This window comes from Phyllostomus hastatus, unplaced genomic scaffold (genome assembly GCF_019186645.2).
Source record: "Phyllostomus hastatus isolate PE091 unplaced genomic scaffold, TTU_PhHast_1.1 phas_contig_16, whole genome shotgun sequence".
NCBI classification, from domain to species: domain Eukaryota; kingdom Metazoa; phylum Chordata; class Mammalia; order Chiroptera; family Phyllostomidae; genus Phyllostomus; species Phyllostomus hastatus.
Window position 1 is genome coordinate 22,748,897 of NW_025333643.1, and position 19,243 is coordinate 22,768,139.

Consider the following 19,243-nt stretch of genomic DNA (forward strand, 5'->3'; position numbering starts at 1 on the left):
GTCGCCTGAGGAGCAAATATGGCTCCCAGATGTGTTTTGTTTGGTTCATCCATGCTTTTGAAATAACTTTGAACCAGCCTTTAGAAATTGGCGAAGTTAGTTTTTTTAACAAATTCAAGTTCCTGGGTTCTCTTGAAAACTTGAAAAAGCTGGCAACACTGGGCCAGTGTTCCCACATGACAGCAATAAGCTGAAGCTAAATGGCAACTGCTCCCTTTGAACAAAACATGACCTTCCAGTCCCACACATCTGATATGGATGTGTCTCCCTAATGTCTTTTAACATACCCACTCAGTATTTGAGTTTGTGATGACTATTATTAGGTAGAATCTGTTATAACTAAGATTAGTGAAGAAATACAAGACTCTCACAAACTCAAATTGGCGTGCTTTCTGAAGAGCACTATAATGTTAGGAATTTAAGTCTTAAAAAGATAAAATTCATGTGGACCAAGAATTCTAGATATCTATCTGAAGAAAATCTCTAAAGAACTCACTAAAATATACATATGGATATTCATCAATGTTTGTGAAAAATAGGGAACTGAAAATAGCCTAGGTGTTCATCATTTAATATATAATATAGTAAATATAATGGTTTAATATATTATAATGCAACCAAAACATGGTTTAATATGTCATCATACAACCAAAAATTGATTCCACAGTCACCGTAATGATAAAGCAGCTATATAGGTAGTGAATAAAAAATATCCATGCTACACTGTTAGGCACAAAGAAAAATCCCACTTAAAAAAACATATATTGTATGATCCAATTTTCATAAGAAAAAGACCCTGAAAAAGTCTATCAAAAAACCATATCTAATATATGTTTGTGAGTGTTTTACATATGTGTGTGTTTGTGTGTGTATAAATAGTGTTAACACATTGTACTTCTCTGCAGTGGATGAGCAATGTGTATACAGTTTTCTTTCATATTCTCATCTTTCTATATTGCACACCTTGTTTAAATGAGGGGACAAAATTAAATTTCACCAGAAAAAACATAACCTGTAGAAGCACAGACCAACTATGGGTAGTGATTGACAGCCACACAAGATCACAATACTATTTGAGTTTTTAAAAGATTAGAAACTGCCCTGGCCAATGTAATGTAGCTCAGTGGATTGAGTGCAGGGTGTGAACCAAAGAGTCTCCAGTTCAATTCCCAGTCAGGGCACATGCCTGGGTTGCAAGCTAATTCCCTAGTGTGAGCCACATGAGAGGTAACCACACATTGATGTTTCTCTCCCTCTCTTTCTCCCTCCCTTCCCCTCTCTCTAAAAAATAAATAAATTAAGTCTTAAAAAGTTTTAAAACAAAAGGATTAGAAGCTATAATCTAGATGCCTCTGCTTTAATTTAAAAAAATAAAAATAAAAACTCACATGTTCCAAAGTAAGTTCTTTTTTAACAACTTGATCTTGAGTTTTGAATTTTTAACCAAGTCACACAGACTTCAACAGGCTAATAGAGGAGGAAACAAATAGGCTTTCCATATCAGATGTAAATCATAAAGCTTGGCCAAGAATTCAGGTGGTAAAGTACTGACTCTACTTAAATCAAGCCAAAAAGTGATGCCTTCTGTGGCCACATTACATAAGCAATAGGTTCAATCACTGAACACATCTGGCCAGAATAAAGGCCCTCTGCGACCTTCAACACAATTAATTCAATATTTTCTATATAGTTCAAAATGCTACAACTGGCAGACAACCTCTTAAATCTTCACAGGAAAGTCAGACATATGGCTAAGTATATTTAATATGCCTTAAAAATAAGCCATGGATTTTCTAGCCAACAAAATCTTAGGGAAGAATTTTTTTTTTAATTTAAAAGTTATGCCTACTTGTTACCCTCAAAAGAATTCAATTCAACAAATAGTCATTGAGCTCCTACTGAGGACAGAGATGACAAGGAGCTCGAAAACAGGGATGCTGGCTTCAAGAATTCAAGAAACTTATAATCCAGTACAGAAGAGTGGCAAGTCTGCAATTATATCCAAGACCCTACTGTGAGTCTTGAAATCAAATGTTTATGAGGGAAAAAGAGAGAGGAAGGAATCAGCAGGATTGTGAGGGAGATCAGGGAAAACAGAAGATGGTAAATGAGCAGAATTGCTTGAAAGTAGGTAGCAGCATGCTGTGTGTTCCAGCAGACAAATACTTCAGGAATCAATGTTGTACTTCTAACAGTCTTTGGTGGGGCCACCTGGCATGTTGTACTCATGCAACAACAAGGAGACGGCCTCTAAGAAGTGCATCCACACTGACTGCAACAGTCAAAGGACATGGAGTCAACACATTTCTGACGTAGAAACTTAACAGAGAAAAATTCTGAAATGTCCTATACTAAATTACAGCAGGCTGAAGGTAGGAAGAAGAAATAAGGAGAGTTAATCAGTTAACAGCCACAGGGCCAAAACCAACAGACTGCTCACATACTTGAATGTATATTAAAATGTTGAGTCAACTCCCAGGCAGCTACTTCAGTTCTTATCTAACAGGATTAGGTGACCACCAGATGACACCACATCTTGCTTATGCATGAACTTCCCAGACGGTTGCCCACAACCAATCCAGAAGCAGCAAATACTTCATTACTATGCATCTGGCCCAGAACTTTCTCTGCTTCACCTTCTCTCACCCCAACACAAATTCTTTCAAAACAACTTATGTCTTCTTTCTCCAAACTCATTATAAAAGAACCCAGGATGGTGGACATGTTTGTCTTCTCCATCTGGACCTGCCGCTGGTGGTCTAGACTACATGCCCCGGGACCTGGTCCTTTTCCTAGACAAAACCAAGGATAAGAATTTTAGAACCAGGAATCTCACCTATGTCAGCTACCAGGGGGCCAGGATATATCACTGACCTCTCCAGCTAATTTTCTCATGGCTAAAATGAGACCGACCTCATGTACCCAAGTTAAACCCTAACTGGATGTCAATGACATATTAGAAGATCGGGGGCAGGAGGGTGATTGGGGGACTGGATATAAAAGGTGAAGGGATTGAGAAATACAGATTAGTGATTACAAAATAGGAATATATAAGGTACAGAACAGGAAACACAGTCAATAATATTGAAATAACTATGCATAGTTCCAGGTAGGTACTAGAAATACCGGGGGGAACATTTTGTAAAGTATATGGATTGTCTAACCACTGAGCTGTACACCTAATACAAAATAATATTGAAGGTAAACCATAATTGAAAAAAACTTCAACTGAAAAAAAAAATGTTTAGCCCTGGCTGGCGTGGCTCTGTGGATTGAGTGCTGGCCTGTGAATCAAAGTGTCGCCGGTTCAATTCCCAGTCAGGGTACATGCCTGGGTTGTGGGCCATGTCCCCAGCAGGGGACGCACAAGAAGCAACCACACACTGATGTTTCTCTCCCTCTCTTTCTCCCTCCCTTCCCCTCTCTCTAAAATAAATACATAAATAGAGAGATAGAGGGATAGATAGTAAATTTATTTATTTTTAAATTTTTAAATTAAAAAAGGAAGATCAACAAATAATAGTTTGATTATTAGTTTACGACTCCTAAATCAGATCTCCAGTCTTAACCATGAAGCTTTACCATAGAGCAGGTTTCTTAGCCTCAGCCTTATTGTCATTTGGGGCTAATTCTCTGGTGTGAGGCTGTATGTGCACAGTAGCACGGTTAGCAGCATCCCTGGCCTCTACTCCCTAAATGCCAGTAGCACGTCCCACCCTTGGTTGTTAACAACCAAAAATGTTTCCAGACATTGCTAAAAGTCCCCTGGGGGCAAAATTTCCCCTAGTGAGAACACTGCTTTAGAGCAACTCACTGATGAGTCTCTATCTCACAGATGAAAATTATCACAGCTGTTAGTTACTATGAAGGTTATTTCAGCAAGCACTCCTTAGGTGCCAAGCAAAGGACTGTTTTGCACACATTTTCTCATTGAATCCTCACAACCATCCAATGAAGTAGACAGTATTCTCACTTTCAACTGAAAGAACTGAGGTCCTGGAAGGTTAATGTGTCCACGGTAACTCAGCTGGAAAATGGCAGAGCCTGAACTTGAACCCAGCCAGTCCAATCAATTCCAAACTCTTGTAACACCAAGCTCCCCTGTCTCCCCAGCCATTCCTTAGACTCTGGGAACCTAGGTATGATGCCAGAAAGAACAAGGGACATTCTCACAGATCATCTAGGGGTTACTGCCCAGGACCCCCAGAAAATAGGGAGAACTTGTCCCTCCTTTATGCCTTACCTCAACCTGAGGCCTGATGAGAATCATTAGAATCAACTGTCACCAGTGACAATGTGGGAGAAGTTCAGGCAGCTCAGAACTCCACCTATGCTTGATGAGGAGTAGGGGTTTCCTTCTTACTTGTCTGAACTACTCCAGCCTCAGCCTTTTAAAAAAACAGCATCTGAATCATGTGGAAAAATGAGGGTTTTTTCTACACTTGAAATGCTCTCCAGAGAACTGTGTACCACAATCTCCATCTCTTAAGAAATTCTTCTCTTCCAAATGCTTTCAGACAGGGAACATTCAAATAATAATGGAAGCCAACATTTACTGAGAACTCACTATGTGCCGGGCCCTGCACCAGGTGGTTTACTTAAATCTCATGTTATTCTTCCATCAGCCCAAGGAAGTAGGTATCATTATTTTCCCTATTTTCAGAGGGAGAAATCCTTGTACAAAGAGGTGAGGACTCTCACTCTGGGTCACTGAGCTAATGAATGGAAAAGCCTGCCTTCTAACCTTGGCCAGCCTGAGCCCAAAATCTGTGAATCTACAACACGTTGAGAAATTGATATTTGTGGATTACCTTACAGTCCTATTAACTGTACTGCAGTCCTTTTAACACTGTATGTTGCAATAATTTTGAAACATGGCTTATAATCAGGGCATAATTTCCGCTTAATTGCACCATCAAGTCACTGTCCATAAAGAGAGTTTCCAATCTTGTCTCATAATGGTCTGAAAGATTTGCCTTATTGTGGAAAACATAACTGCATCCCATTAAATACACACCAAATGCCTCCATTAGCAATAAAGACACCTTAGATGCAAGAATGTAATTCTCTTACGTACTTTGTTCTCACAACACTGGAGATGAAAAGTCTATACACACAGCTGCTGACAGTCCCAGGAGAACCTCTCACAGTCCATTTAAGGTTGACAGAGTTTGCAAAGTCCCCTGACACTCAGCACATGGGGCCAGCGATGCTCATTGTCTTCAAGAATATTCAAGTCCTCATTGTCTATATTAATCAGCTAAGCTCTAGCTCCAGTCAGAGGCTGCAAATGCTAAACCCTTAGCAAGTTGAACATGATCCATTACGAATCACCTAAGTTGTCAGAGACTTTCAAATATTGGAAATTTTTAGAGGCAACTGAGCTCAGCAAAGATTTATTCTAGTTCTAAATTTGACAGTGGAAGTCAGGAAATAGTTGTACAACTACTCTGCACTAGGCACTATTCTCGGTGTTGGGAGGCAGCAGGGAAGAGAATCAAACACATCCCTGCTCTCTCAGAGCTTGTTTTCGAAGGCACAGACAAAACAAGGAACTTACCTATTTTGAAATTATTTACAAATATACAGTAAAACAAAGCAGAGAAAGGGAATAGGGAATGACAAGTGGCACTGGACTTACAGTTTTAAATAATGAGGTCAGAGGAGGCGTCACTGAGAAGGTGACATTTGAAAAGGACTTGAAGTTCATGAGGAAGCAAACCTTCGACATGTCTGAGTGGGTAAAAGCAGGCCACGGACAGGACAGAGAAGGAATGTCATGGGCCACATCATGGGGAGGAGGGGGCCCATTAGTCCCTGTAAGGAATTGGGCTTTCACTCTGAGATAGGGACTATAGAAATGACTAAAAATAATGGGTTATTCCATTATTTAATTACTTAGCTATAAAAAGAAAAGATTTAATCATAGAAGACATTGTTTAAATTACATTTTCTAATTTTGCTACATGCCCCCAGAAAAGCTGACATCCAAAACACATTGGACCTCACCCAGGACACTTGCCTATAAAGCAGAAGTCAACATGACAGGCGTGTACTGTGGAAACACCATCACAAATTCACAAGAAATACTACATGAATGCAGACATCCATAAGATGCAGTATAGCAAAGCTCCAGTATTTACTAGGGATTTTTCAAGGTTATGGATCTCACATATGAGCTGCATGAAGACAGACAGGAACACAGTAACCTACTTTTTTAGGATGTGAATGTCAGCTCTTAACAAATTTGACAGCCTTTATTCTCAGTGTATACAAAATCAGTATATCCTGTTACACATATATACAAACTCAAGGAAGAGACCACTAACATCACAGATGGGTGTTTTGCATTAAATAACCATCGTTTATAAAGCAACATCCTTCGCATAAACCCTTGTGGTAAGGAGATGTCAGAATGTTTTTGCTTATAAACCACTTAATTCCCCTTGGTGGATATCATCAATTCTGCCATCTAAAACTAGCTGAGGAACAAATGCCAACAAATGCAGTGAACCAACTGCATGCCATTGCATCATAAAGTCAAGTTAATCTATTTTTAAGTAACACAGCCATTGGCCAAGGGTGGCCCCTGGAAACAACGCACAAGTGGGGATGCCTGTCCTTGCATTATTTTTTGTAAAAGCTGTGGAATGTTTCAAAGTATAACCCAAAAATATCCTTCAGAGAGTGGTCTTTTGGCACCAAGAACAAAAACGGATTGATTTTTGAAAGTTTAAGTTAAAAAAAAAAGACAAAGCAATTTAAGAGCAGGAAGGGAAAAAAATCAGACTTTCTGTACCAAAGATCTGATTTGCTCTTGGTTGGGAAAATTGTACAGAGAGACAGCGCTACAAGGAAACAAAGGTACAGTGTCATTCTTATGGATCTTAACATAGAACCAATCCCACATCATCAGAAAATAGAAAAAGCCCTCATCATCCTGCCTGCTGGACATCTGAATTTTCACTTCATAAAGTCCAGTAACAGTCAACACAGAAATACTTAAATGTAATTCATTAAGCCTATCAGTCATTTATTTATTTATAGCGCAGTCTAAATTATTAGACACAGGAAACCAGCTAAATGGAAGATCTGGTGATGAGAAAATTAACATATTGTGTTCCTAAATGAGAAGAAATAAAAGATAAATAGGGAGAAAAATAGGAAATATGTTGTAGATGGTCTAGCCTGCACGTACTTACCTAAGAAGCAACACTGGAAAATTCATTCACGCAACCAAGAAATTTTAGTGAGCAACTATGATTTGATGGGTACTATTTTGGCAATGGGAAATAGAGGGGTGAACAAGCGAGTAAAGCTACTTGTTGTCATGGACCTTACATTCCAATGGGAGGGGAGACAGACAATAGAGAAGAAACAGAAGACTCTGTGAAATTTTGGCAAGGCTATAAAGACACAAACAGGAAGAGGAATGGCACGGGGTTCCAGGAGCTGTCTTCCAAGGGGTCAGTAGAATGCTGACTCTCACAGAACTGATTACTCTCAGCTCTTCCCAACTCAGTGATGCCACAGAGCAGGGCCTCCCCTTTACCAGAGCTGGCTGGTAGGCATTTAGCAGCACAGCTTAGGAGAAGGAGCTCAATGAAGGTCTCTCTGAAGGGACACCAGGAGAGGAGTCAATTTTGTGACACTCTGGAGGGAAGAAAAAGCAAGCCCAGAGACACTGAAGCAGAATTTGTGGGAAACCAAGAAAGACAAAGCATTGTGTTTTAAGATAAGAACAGAATTTTGTTATAGAACTATTATAATATATTCCAATGAGTCAAAATAAACACATAACATCAAAACAAAACAAAAAAAAGCACAAAGAACTATATTCAATTGTGTGTGGTCATCATTCCCTCATTATGGCGAGGGAAGGGCCAGGTGGTGGTGTTATGGTTTTCAAATTTTATCTTATTTATTTTCTCCATTCTGTCTCAGGAAAAAGTAGAGAGACCATTTTTGTTCCAGGGTAATTTGCAAAACCACAAAATTCACCTATAAAAATATGTAAGCATGACCTATAATATTACCAGTTTGGGAAACTACAATCACACTATCTTAAACTCCTCAAGTCTGAGTTATTCATAGAATTGCTGCATTTTGAATGCAAAAGACAAAAAGGAGCAAACCCACTTCTTTCTGGCAAGAAGAAACTTAGGCCCAAAGAGGGTGACTTGCCAGAGTTACAGTGCTAGCTGGCGAGCCTGAAAGCCAGGTCATCTGCCTCAGATGATGTCATTTTCTCACTGTCAGTCTGTCACTCTAGATCAATAGTACTCAAAATTGAGCATACATCAGAATCACCCAAGGGCTCATTTAAAACACCCTACAGGCTGCACCCCCATGAGCTTCAGAATCAGTGAGGATGTGGTGAGGCCAGGAAATGTGCACTTCTAACCAGTTCCCAGATGATATTGGGTTGGCCAAAAAGTTCATTACATTTTTTCCATACGATGGCTCTAGTAGTGCTCAGTTGTAACTTCATTTGAAACAATTTTGATTGATTATTGTGACAGCTGTCATATCAGTATGCATTTTTTAAAATAAACTTATCAAAACTGGTGAATTTTTGTGCAGCCATTTTACTATTGAAGATGGAAGAAAATATGCAACATTTTTGGTGTATTATGATTTAGTATTTCAAGAAAGGGAAAAAACACAACTGAAATGCAAAAAAAAAAAGATTTGTGCAGTATAGGGAGAAGGTGCTGTGACTGAACGAACGTGTCAAAAGTGATTTGCAAAGTTTCTTGGTTCTACTGACATTTCGGCCAAATAATTCTTTGCTATGGGGCTCTCTTATGCATTGGAAGACGTTTAGCAGCACCCCTGCCCCCTACCCACTGGAGGCCAATAGCAAGAGATAGCCGACATACTCAAAATATCCAAATCAATAAAGTTATTGGTGAAAATGAAAAATTTGTCTTTTATTTTACAGAAAAATCTAAACAGACTTTTTGGCCAACCCTATAACAATGCCATTGGTCTGGGGACCATACTTTGAGACCCACTGACCCAGTAATTTAGGAGTATGGGTGTTTGAATCCAACACAGCTGAGTTCCAGCTCTAGTTCTGCCACTTGTATGACCCATGAAAAAGCCACCCAAACTCTCTGGACCTTAGTTTGCAACATCTAAGTTATGAGGAAAAAAGAACCAAATACCCCTCCAGCATTAGTTTAGCCAAGGACCTGGCACATTCTAAAGCAAGTGCTTAGTAAAAACTAGCTACATCCTATACCAAAGTTTCCTTAGTTTTTTTTCTTTTTCCACATACATTAGAATGGCTAAAATTCAAAAAAAATCAGACAAGATCAAAGATTAGCAAAGATGTGGAGCAAACGGAACATTTATAGCAGCTTTATTCATCTAGCTATTATTCAACAGCCAAAGTATGATAAACGGTCCAAATGTCCATTGATGAGCAAAAACATAAACAAACTGCCCTGACTGGTATGGCTCAGTGCGTTGGGTGCCATCCCGCAAAGCAGAAAGTCATTGGTCAGAGCACATGCTTGGGTTGCAGGCCATGTGACCTGACAGAGAAAACCAATCCATGTTTCCTTTACATATCAATGTTTCTCTTCCTCTCTCTCTAAATAATAAATAAATAAAAATCTTTAAACACACACACACACACACACACCCTGACTGGTATGGTTCAGTGGGTTGGGCATCGTCCCACAAACTGAAAAGTCCCCAGTTAGACTCTGGGTCAGAGCATATGCCTGGGTTGTGGGCTGGGACCTTGGTTATGAGTGTGAGGAGCAACAGATCAATATTTCTTTCATACATCAATGTTTCTGTCCCACACTCAATAAATAAATAAAGTCTGTAAAATATATATATATACATATACAAATTGGTATGCATATATAAGGGAATACTACTTGATAATAAAAAAGAACAATGATGCACACAACCATATGAAATCTCCAAAAATATTTTGCTGAGTGAAAAAAGCCAGACACAAAGAGTACATGCACACTACATTATTTCATTTGCATGACTTTCAATAATGAATGAAAGTAATTCATAAGTGGGGAAAATATGTTGATGGAAGGAAATGTGACTTGGAGTGGTGGACACACAATACAATATACAGATGATGTATTATAGAATTGTTTCTCTGAAACCTATATAATTTTTTTAAAATTTTTATTTACTTTTAGAGAGAACGGAAGAGAGGGACAGAAACATTGATGTGATGTTGCCTTTCACAGGCCCCTAACTGGGGACCTGGCCCACAACCAAGGCATGTGCTCGGACCAGGAATCCAACCAGCGACCCTTCTGTTCACAGGCTGGCTCTCGATCTGCTGAGCCACACCAGCCAGGGCCAAAACCTATACAATTTTATTAACAAAGGCCACCCCCAATAACTTCAACTTAAAAAAATAAAAAATAATATCAAAAACAAGTAACTGATGGTGGAAGAAATCAAACAGCCTTTTCCTCTCGAGGACGTGGGGGGAACTGACTGGAGAAGAACATGAGGGAAATTTCTGGGGTTCTATATCCTAACCTGGGTGAGTGTAACATGAGCATATAAATGGGCAAAATTCAGCAAATCATATACTTAAGATTGTGCATTTACCATAAGTAAATATATAAAGTATGCATATATGCTTTATTATATGTAAAATAACATTTATATAGCATATATACACACACACATATATATAAATTGTTGTAGGTACTTTGTGACAAAAGCCTATCTTCTCCCTTTAAAATGAATCAACTCCAACCTGGTGGATCCATTTAGCTTGACTCCTTCACAATCCAATCGTGCTTCATGTAATACCATTTCCTATAGATTATTTTGGTGTGTGCATCATTCCAGAGGCCTGTCATTACACAGAAACAGCAGAATTTTCTCCCAGAAGAAGACCATGACATTTCAATACAGATAGCACCCACAGTGACCCATGTCCCTGGGAGTAGCTAGCTCAGGAGGCAGACAACACCAAAGTAACATTTTCTTTTACTATGTACCAAGTAAGAGTCTATCTAACATGATTAAAACACAGTAATGACACAGTAAGAGCAATGCTGTCATAATTTAAATTATATTGTCAATGTAAAAGAGGGAACAGAAGACCAGTGAAATGCTTTCTAGTGCCATGTTTCTGTAATGAAAATGTTAAAGAGCTAACTATGTCCATGTAATTATCATGTGAAATAGTAGCTTTCATTTTGTAGTGGATTCCAGGCCGTTGGAGTGTCTCCATCCACATCTTTATTCTATCCCACTACAAACAGGTCAAGTTGATTTACACACACACACCTGATGTGAACACTCCTGTGCAGCACAAAGGTTCTGAGGAAGGGAAATAACATAACACTTGGAGACACTACCATTTCCTTCTGGCCCAGAGATGTCTGACTCCAAAAGCACTTGATTATCTGACCAACGCTTCCTAAGTTCATTGACAAGGCAGCCCTGGGACAATGCCTCTGAGATCTTTGATAACTGGTGGAAGAGGCTCAGCACATGTAGCATCTTGATGTGGAACACCAGCTCCCACACAAAACCCAATGGACACATGGAGTCCCCCACTAGATGGTACCCCTGGCTGTCTTTCCTCCAGCCCTTTCTCCAGAAATGGCTCTGAACTGAGACCTATAGCTGCTCTCATCAAATGATTTTACAAAGTATTTCCTCTAAAGTTCCAACAAGAAACTCATAAGCCAGGTTTCTAACACTGAAAGCTAGGCTTAGAAATAAATAACTGCTCAAATTCAATTTAAATATAACAATAACAGCTAATTTTTATTGAGCACTTACTACGTGCCAGGCACTGTTCTGCATACTTTCCACTTATTAGTTTATGAAACAACCTCAAGAAAGCCAGTTTACAGCTGGCTATGAGGACACAATCTCTAGTGAGGCAAGGGACTGGCCCTTAAGCAAAGTCTGGGGAGATAACCAATGAATGAAGCACTCTTTCCTTTGGTGAACTTACTACCTTGTATGCAACTGAGGCAAGAGGAGATCTAACTCACCGTTTAGAATAAAGAAAAACTACAAGATACACATTTATGGGACCCCAGAGAAAGAAGGATTTGTTCACCCCAGCTGGCTGCTCTAGGGCTCCTTCTTAAAGGAGGTGTCCAAGTGGAAACTGAGGACATAAATGGAAGGAGCTTTCCGTAGCTAAGTGTCAGCCCCTCAGCTCCCAAAGCTAAAAAGCCAGGTCTACTCCACCTGGTCTCCTCTGTCACCTGCAACAGGCCAGTTTCCAAGGCAGGACCAGCCAGCCCTTTTTCCCTTAGACATGTTCCTCCAGCTGCTGTTGCCCCTGCAGACCAGGCACACATGGGAACTTTTCACCACATTCTGTCACCTCCGCCAGAGCTTTTAAGGAGAGGAACTGCGTCATGGCACTGGATAGTACCAGGCAGGCCTTTACTGCTGATACAGGGTCAACCCCCTGCCTGCACCAACTGAGATGTAAAGGACTCCCCATGACCCTCAGCCATCAAAGAGGCAATCACTCCACTACACACTTGAGAGGAATTTGCTTCCACTCCCTCCTCACAAGTCACCCCCTCCCCTCCCCAAAGGTCAGCTCCCCACCTTTTCCTCCTCAGTGCTTAAGGCTATGCAGCAGGGCTCAAACCCTCATTTCGGTGTCTGTGTGATGTTAGACAAGTAACCTAACCACTGTCAGTCCCAGTTTCTTTATCTGGAATATGGGATTTATAAGAACAACTCGCCCTCAGGATTCTTGTGACTCAGAACAAGATAATGCAAGAAACGACTTTTACAGTCTAGTATGCAGTAAGTTAACAATAAAATAGTGATTACCCTTATCACCATCATTGATGGTGACGACGGTGCTTGGTGCCTATAGTAGTGGTAGCATCGACTGGGGCTTGGTTCGAGCTAAGTAAGAAATACCCCTCCTCTCCCTCCCCCAGTCCACCGCCCCCCTGCCCCCCCCCCCCCGCGCCTTGGTGCTGAACTGCACCGAGGAGACACATGCGTCATCCAGCTGTGGGGTGAGTGCAGTATCTTCAGGAGGCTGGCTCAGGAACATCCGGTACCCCGACCCACCTGGAGGGTTGCAGGGTAAAAACGATTTTCTAATGGAGGAGGTACAACAATCATAGATCCTCTCCTCGTGCATACCCATTCTCTAGGTATGGACACAGACAATTGGCAAAAGAACGCAGCACTGCGCCTGCTGCAGCGCTCCCCCCGCAAAGGAGCCAGGAGAGCCTCCACTCTGCCCCAGCCTCAGTTCCCCAACTCTCCTCCAGGCGCAGGCGTAGCTGCGCTACACTTGGTGGCTGAGATAACAGGTTGGCAAAACGGCCGAGGAAAAGTGCCCCCGCTCCCCAGCACAAATCCAACCTTTTCTTCCCAACACAGGTGGGCAAACTACCAGCAACCTCTCCACAACTTTGTGTATTTAACCTACCATCGGGTGCGCAGCCTCAATTTCCCCCCTAAGCTGCGCTCGGAGGAGCGAAGAGGGAAATCGAAATGGGGGTTGGGAGGAGGGAGATACTCTGCAGGCCGCTCCCCTTTTCTGGAAGCAAACCTGAGGTGCGTCCCGTCTTACCTTGTCTGACGGCTTTGAAGGTGACGGACTCCTTGCAGCTGTCGATGACTCCCAGCACGTCATAGCGGGGCAAGCCGGAGACCCGGATCCCCTGCACTTCCAGAATCAGCTCCCCCTCGCCCAGCCGGGGGCCCTCGCCGCTGCCTGGAAGCCCTGCCGCCTCGGCCGCTGCTACCGCTCCAACATACAGAAACTCCCCATTCTCCGCGCCCCCCAACACCGTTACCCCCAGCTCGCCCTGAGGTCCCAGCTTCACGGTGCATTCGTGAACCTTACTAGTCCAGTGGTTCTTCTTCTGGATCACTTTCGACATGACGAGTTATATCCCTCCTCCCCCCCCAAAAAAAATAATAATAAAATGAGAGACAGGTGTCCCCCAACAGCGCAGCCCCCAAACCCCCGCTGGTTCATGGGAGAGACATCTTCCTCCAAATAACGCAAAGAGAGAGAGAAACTTGGCAGCCTTTCTCCCCTGCACACGCTCGCGCACTCAAGCCATCATAAAACAAACTTTCTGGGCTTCCTCGCGAGCCCTGCACCGGCGCCCGCGAGCTTTGTTTGCATTCCGGTGCTTCTCGGTCCACGTTCTGGCGCCGGATCGTGCTCCTCGGGACCAGAGTCCACTCTGCGCCGCTTGTGTTATATTTTTTTCCTTCCTTCTTTTCTTTCTTGCCTCTTAAAAATGCAAAGGCTCCTCTTTACCTCCAGCCTGGCTCTCCTGTCCTCGCTGGCAAGCTGTTCCCGAGGGTGAGGGAAGCCCTTCCAGCCAGTTGCTGGGAGCCCTGGAGACGCTGTTGCAGAGTGGGGGTGGGGGTGGGGGACAGGAGGGAAGTGCCTGCGGCCCCTTTAAGCAGATACAAAGGCTGGGCTTGTTTTGTTACAATTCATTCTATTCCGCGCCGCTGAGCGCAGCGGCCGGCCACAGGAGACGCGCGCGCATGCGCCCCGCGACTGCCTGCCGGCCAGCCCGCCCGCCCCACCCCTTCTTCCCAAAGAGCTAGATTCCAATGTGCTTCCCTTTGGGTCCTAAAACCGACCCTCCAGAGGAAGGCTAGTTACCTTCTCTCTCACACCCCGCTTATTCCTCCCTTTCTTTCAGTGCCCTGGACGCAGCAAGTCCCTCTGGAGCTAGGAAGACGAGCACGTGTTTTACTCCAGCTATTTGCAACTTTTGAAACAGGTTAATCTGGCTTTGGCATTTTAAAACCATTTCAAACAGGTGGGGGTTGGGGGAGGTTTACACCTTACCCTCACACTCACTCACTGTCCCCGGCTAAGCCTCCTAATCGCCTTCGGCCTGTAGGCTGGCCCTGCTTGTCCGCCGCCCCGCCCCCACACGCACCCCACGCCCCCGCCACATTTCCCTCCAATACCCCTGTGCCCTACTTGGAGGCCTGCGTGTGCTCGTGCCGATGCAGCGCAGGAGGGTTCGGGTCCTGGAATTGGGTCTTGCCCGTGTCTACGGCTAGAGGAAGTGGGGGTTGCGGGGGTCCTCTGGAACCGCGTCGCACAATACCACACACAGATATCCGCACCCTTAAACTCTGGGGTCAACTTTTTAAGACAGGGAAAACTATAGACGAGGGAAATAAGCCAGATGGTGATAGTGGGTTGGGGGCTTTTTAAATGCCCTTCCAGAAAAGACTTCTGAAGTCAGTCATCTCTACCCCCAAGTTAAGTTTCTGGCTGACTCTGAAAGGCTGCGGACCCGCTCCAGGGCCAGGAGATAAAGATCACCCCCGGGCTTGGGATCTGCACCCACCTCCTGGCTCCCGCGGGGGCGGGGGCGTGTCAACCACCTCTTGAAATTTGCAGCCCCGGGGTGGGTATCGCCTTGGGGCGGCGGGGAGGTGGGGAGGGGTACAGTGAGAGTCTGTCCAGAGCTGGGGAGCTGCCGGCAAAGAATACCCTGCCCCCGAAGTATTCGGGGAGACCCGAATACTCCCCAAATCGGCCTGGGCGGTACATTTTCCCAAGCAAAATTTTTCCTCAGTGATTTATAAGTTATTTATTTATGTTTGGTAACAGGAGAGAGTCCAAGTGCTCAATAAAGGAAGTGAGTGGAATGGACTCTTAGAAGGGTGGGATGCTGCAGCAGCCGGGGTTGAGATCTGAGTTTAGGTTCTCACTGGTCCAATCTCTCTGTGTCCTTGAGGGAGATCCTTAACCCCGGGAGCCTTCGTTTCTTACGTTAAGTGAGCATAACAAAACCTCACATGGTTTCTAGTAGTATACATGCGTGAACATTTGTAAAGTGCCCAGCATGTAAAGTGAATACTTTTTAAGTGGTATATAATAAAAACTGATACTATTAGTAGTAGTATCACAATATATGGAAAGTGAATTGGAAAATCACTTGGGGTTTCAAATTAGATGATGATGATAATTCTTCCTCTCCTTTCTAAAGCTTAAATTAGTATTTAGAAATACATTTAAATATTTTTAAAGCACTGGTTGGAGGGTACTACCTAAGCTAATCAATAGAAGGGAAGAATGTTGCTGTTTCTCTCAAGATATCCAGAACTGAAAATTCCCTTCCTTTGTAGTATTTGTCAAAGGAGGATCTGGCCAGTTTTTCTTGGCTCTTCTTGGTCAGGAAAATATTTCCATCCTCTTCTCAGAAGCAATCAGTTTATCTCACACCTGACTGGATCAAAATGAGTGGGAGCTTCAAAATATTCCTTCCCAAGCCCAAACAACCGTCCAGCTCATCAGAAACTGAGGACTTTTAACGTTCCCCTTACGTGGTGCTGATACACAACATTGAGGACCACAGATCTAGCATTTTGATTCCTGAATGTTATTTACATCACAGATGCTTTTGGAGAATAAACCTGTTGCACATCTTCCTCTAGAGTGTAAGTTCCAGGAGGGCAGGGAACATTGGCAATCTGGTTTATTGATATATTCCTATTTCCTGGAACTGTGCTTGGTATCTAGTTAATGAACAATTTTGTTGAATCGAACCCCCCACAAAAAAAGCACATTTTTGCATACCACCTGAGAGTGGAGTCATAGATTCCTCTACAAATCACTAGTAAACATGAAAGCTTACTTCTCCACCACTCCATATTCTAGTAGTCTGATTGCTTGCCAAGGAATCCCCCACCTGCCTAGAACTGGTGGTCTCCTCTCTGTTTCCCCAGTATACTCTTGCTCCCACCAGCAGGAGTCCAAAGGATGGGTGAGACCAAGTGTTCTGTGATTCCTCCCACTGCACAACATCATCTTCCCTCTCTAGGACTGCAGCTGTCCTGTAGCTGAAAAGGAGAAAAAACTTGGTATTTGTCAGAGTTCAGATTTTAGATGTGGAATAACCCCAAGAAGGAATATCTGAGGGTACAAGGGCAGGACAGAGAGATACACAGAGAGACATATTAGAATCCAAGAACATAAGTATGTTGATGTTCCAAAGCAGCTAAGACTGCCAATGTTCAGGTACTAAGTTTTTGAAAACTCCCCTCCTCTGACCTTTTCTGTCTACTCTGTTTCACCTGGTCTATTTCCTGTGTCCCATTATCCAAAGCAACTTCAGGGCAGAAATATATGTCCAATTCAACCTTTCAATTCTTAGCACCTAAACCCATGCTTTGTGTGGAGTGTGCACCATACGTATTTGTTGAATGAATACATGAGGACATAGATGAAGAGTGACATTACACTTCAGAATATGTGGCCTTTGATACAAAGCCTAGTTAGATTTGGTGGCTAGATCCAAAGGTATTTACAGATTGTTTTCTTGAAAGAACTTACAGTTATCTCATTTTTAAGTAGATTGTTCTTGAAAAGATGTGAAGTGGGATCCTAGTGCTCTGGCTTCTCTCACTTAGTCTATGACTTTGGTAATACATTCCAATGGGGAAAATAATGCCATAAAATACCAAACTTTGAAGCTTACCATGTGTGCCAGGGTAGTTATGTGAATTATTTCATTTAATCATCACAACAACTGTGTAAAGTAGGTATGACCTTGATCTTACATAAATGACCTTGATTTTACAATTGAGGAAAGTCAAGCTAGGGAAATGAAAAAACTTGCCCAAGAGCTTGGAAGTAACAAAGCTAGGACGTCAACCCAGAGGCATGACCCAAAACCTGTGCCCAGAACACTGTACTATGAGAGTGTTGGATGTGGCCTGCTGCCATGTAGCATATTTGGCTAATAGTATTTCTTTGATTCTTGAATGTGTCACAGTGTGGGCACATTAAGTTTCTTTCCTATCTCTTCCCTTTAATGTGAACGAATACAGTGTTCCACTCAGGAATCCAATCTCCTGTTCCCCACCTGTGGGCTCTGAAGATTGAATAATTTACTGGAATGTAAGTGGGATTAATTTACAAACATTTCTAAAGTGTTTGGAGATCTATAGGATGTGGTACTGGTGATGTGCTAAACATTCTTATACTCATGACATTAGCATTTCAACAATGAACTTTCAATAAGCACGGTAGATTGAGATAAGAACTAAACCATATAACTCTACACATAAAACCTTATTTTCATATAGCCAGTTTCACTAAGGGGAAGAGAAAAACCCATGAATATAAACTGTGCATTTCTTCTCTTTTCCCAAATACGTTTCTTCTCAAAGTTCTCCATTTGTGATTAAAGAAATTTATATTTGCAGTCTTAAGTGGTGGTTTTACCTCATTTTTCTGAAAATGTGAGTATGGAAAATAAGTTGGTGAGCTGTGAGGCAAAGAAGAACACATAAATTGGTTATCATTTCATGATTTTTCTGGAAAATGACATTAAAAGGCATATATTATAGATATCAATGAAAGTATGTTGTACGGTAACTAACTCCAAACTGGTAATTTAGAAAAAGAGGAGCCTGATGTCATTAGTTCAGATAGAAGGTAAACGACAGGCAGTGAGGGCATTTTTATGATTCACTTGGTAATTTGTTCTGTACCTCACAAGAGGCAGATGGGTAGTTTTCTCTGACTACAGTATTTCTTTCTCCTTTTAGTACTTTCAGCTAGGCAAGAATAAATAAGATCTTAATTCTTATGACCTTCCTAGACAATACATGTACACTATTATTTTAATACCCCCGAGAAGGAACTCCAAGAAGAGAATTTAATCGTGACTTATGTTCTGTTTCACTTCCATGGGAGAAATGAATATTGGTAACTAGAAGATTTGAAATTTTAGAAACCCAAGAATTTATTATGAGAATCTCTCCTAAAATTTCCCAAATGATTAAGCTGCATAAAATACTATGTATTCCATCCTGGCCTGGTAGCTCAGTTGGTCGGAGGACTGTCTAGATGCACCAGGGTTGCAGTCAATTCCAGGCCAGGCACATCAAGAGTCAATCAGTGAGTGCATGGATGCCTGTATCAATGGATCCATACTTCTCTGTCTCTCTAACTCAATCAATAAAAAATAAAAAACCCTCAGGGGAAAAGGGAAAGGGTTTGCAGGAACAAGTATAAAGGACACATGGACAAAAACTAGGAGTGGGTGGAAATAGGAGGGAGATGGGGAGGGATGGGTGGGTGGGCTGGGATGGGAGTAAAGGACAGAAAACTGTACTTGAACAATGATTAAAATAAAATTTAAATTTTTTTAAAAAGTTAAAGCAAAAAAACACAATGAAACCTATGTATCCCATATTAGTTATCCTGTGTAATTCTACTGAAAATGTATTTATTAATCTT

General features: G+C 42.1%; 1 protein-coding gene across 20 annotated transcripts in view; it reads right to left on the reverse strand.

Moving 5' to 3' along the window:
* The window catches only part of MAGI1 (membrane associated guanylate kinase, WW and PDZ domain containing 1), a 607,797-nt gene extending 593,293 nt beyond the window's left edge, over positions 1 to 14,504 (reverse strand). For 7 of the 20 annotated variants that reach the window (XM_045832041.1, XM_045832040.1, XM_045832039.1 and 4 more), the window contains exon 1: positions 13,577 to 14,493. In XM_045832041.1, the coding sequence (XP_045687997.1) occupies positions 13,577 to 13,889 (313 nt within the window). In that variant the 5' untranslated portion in view covers positions 13,890 to 14,493. Of the gene's footprint in view, positions 1 to 13,576 lie in introns of all 20 variants that reach the window. The other 13 variants (XM_045832035.1, XM_045832033.1, XM_045832031.1 and 10 more) reach the window with 5 other exon arrangements.
* Between the last annotated feature and the right edge of the window lie 4,739 nt (positions 14,505 to 19,243).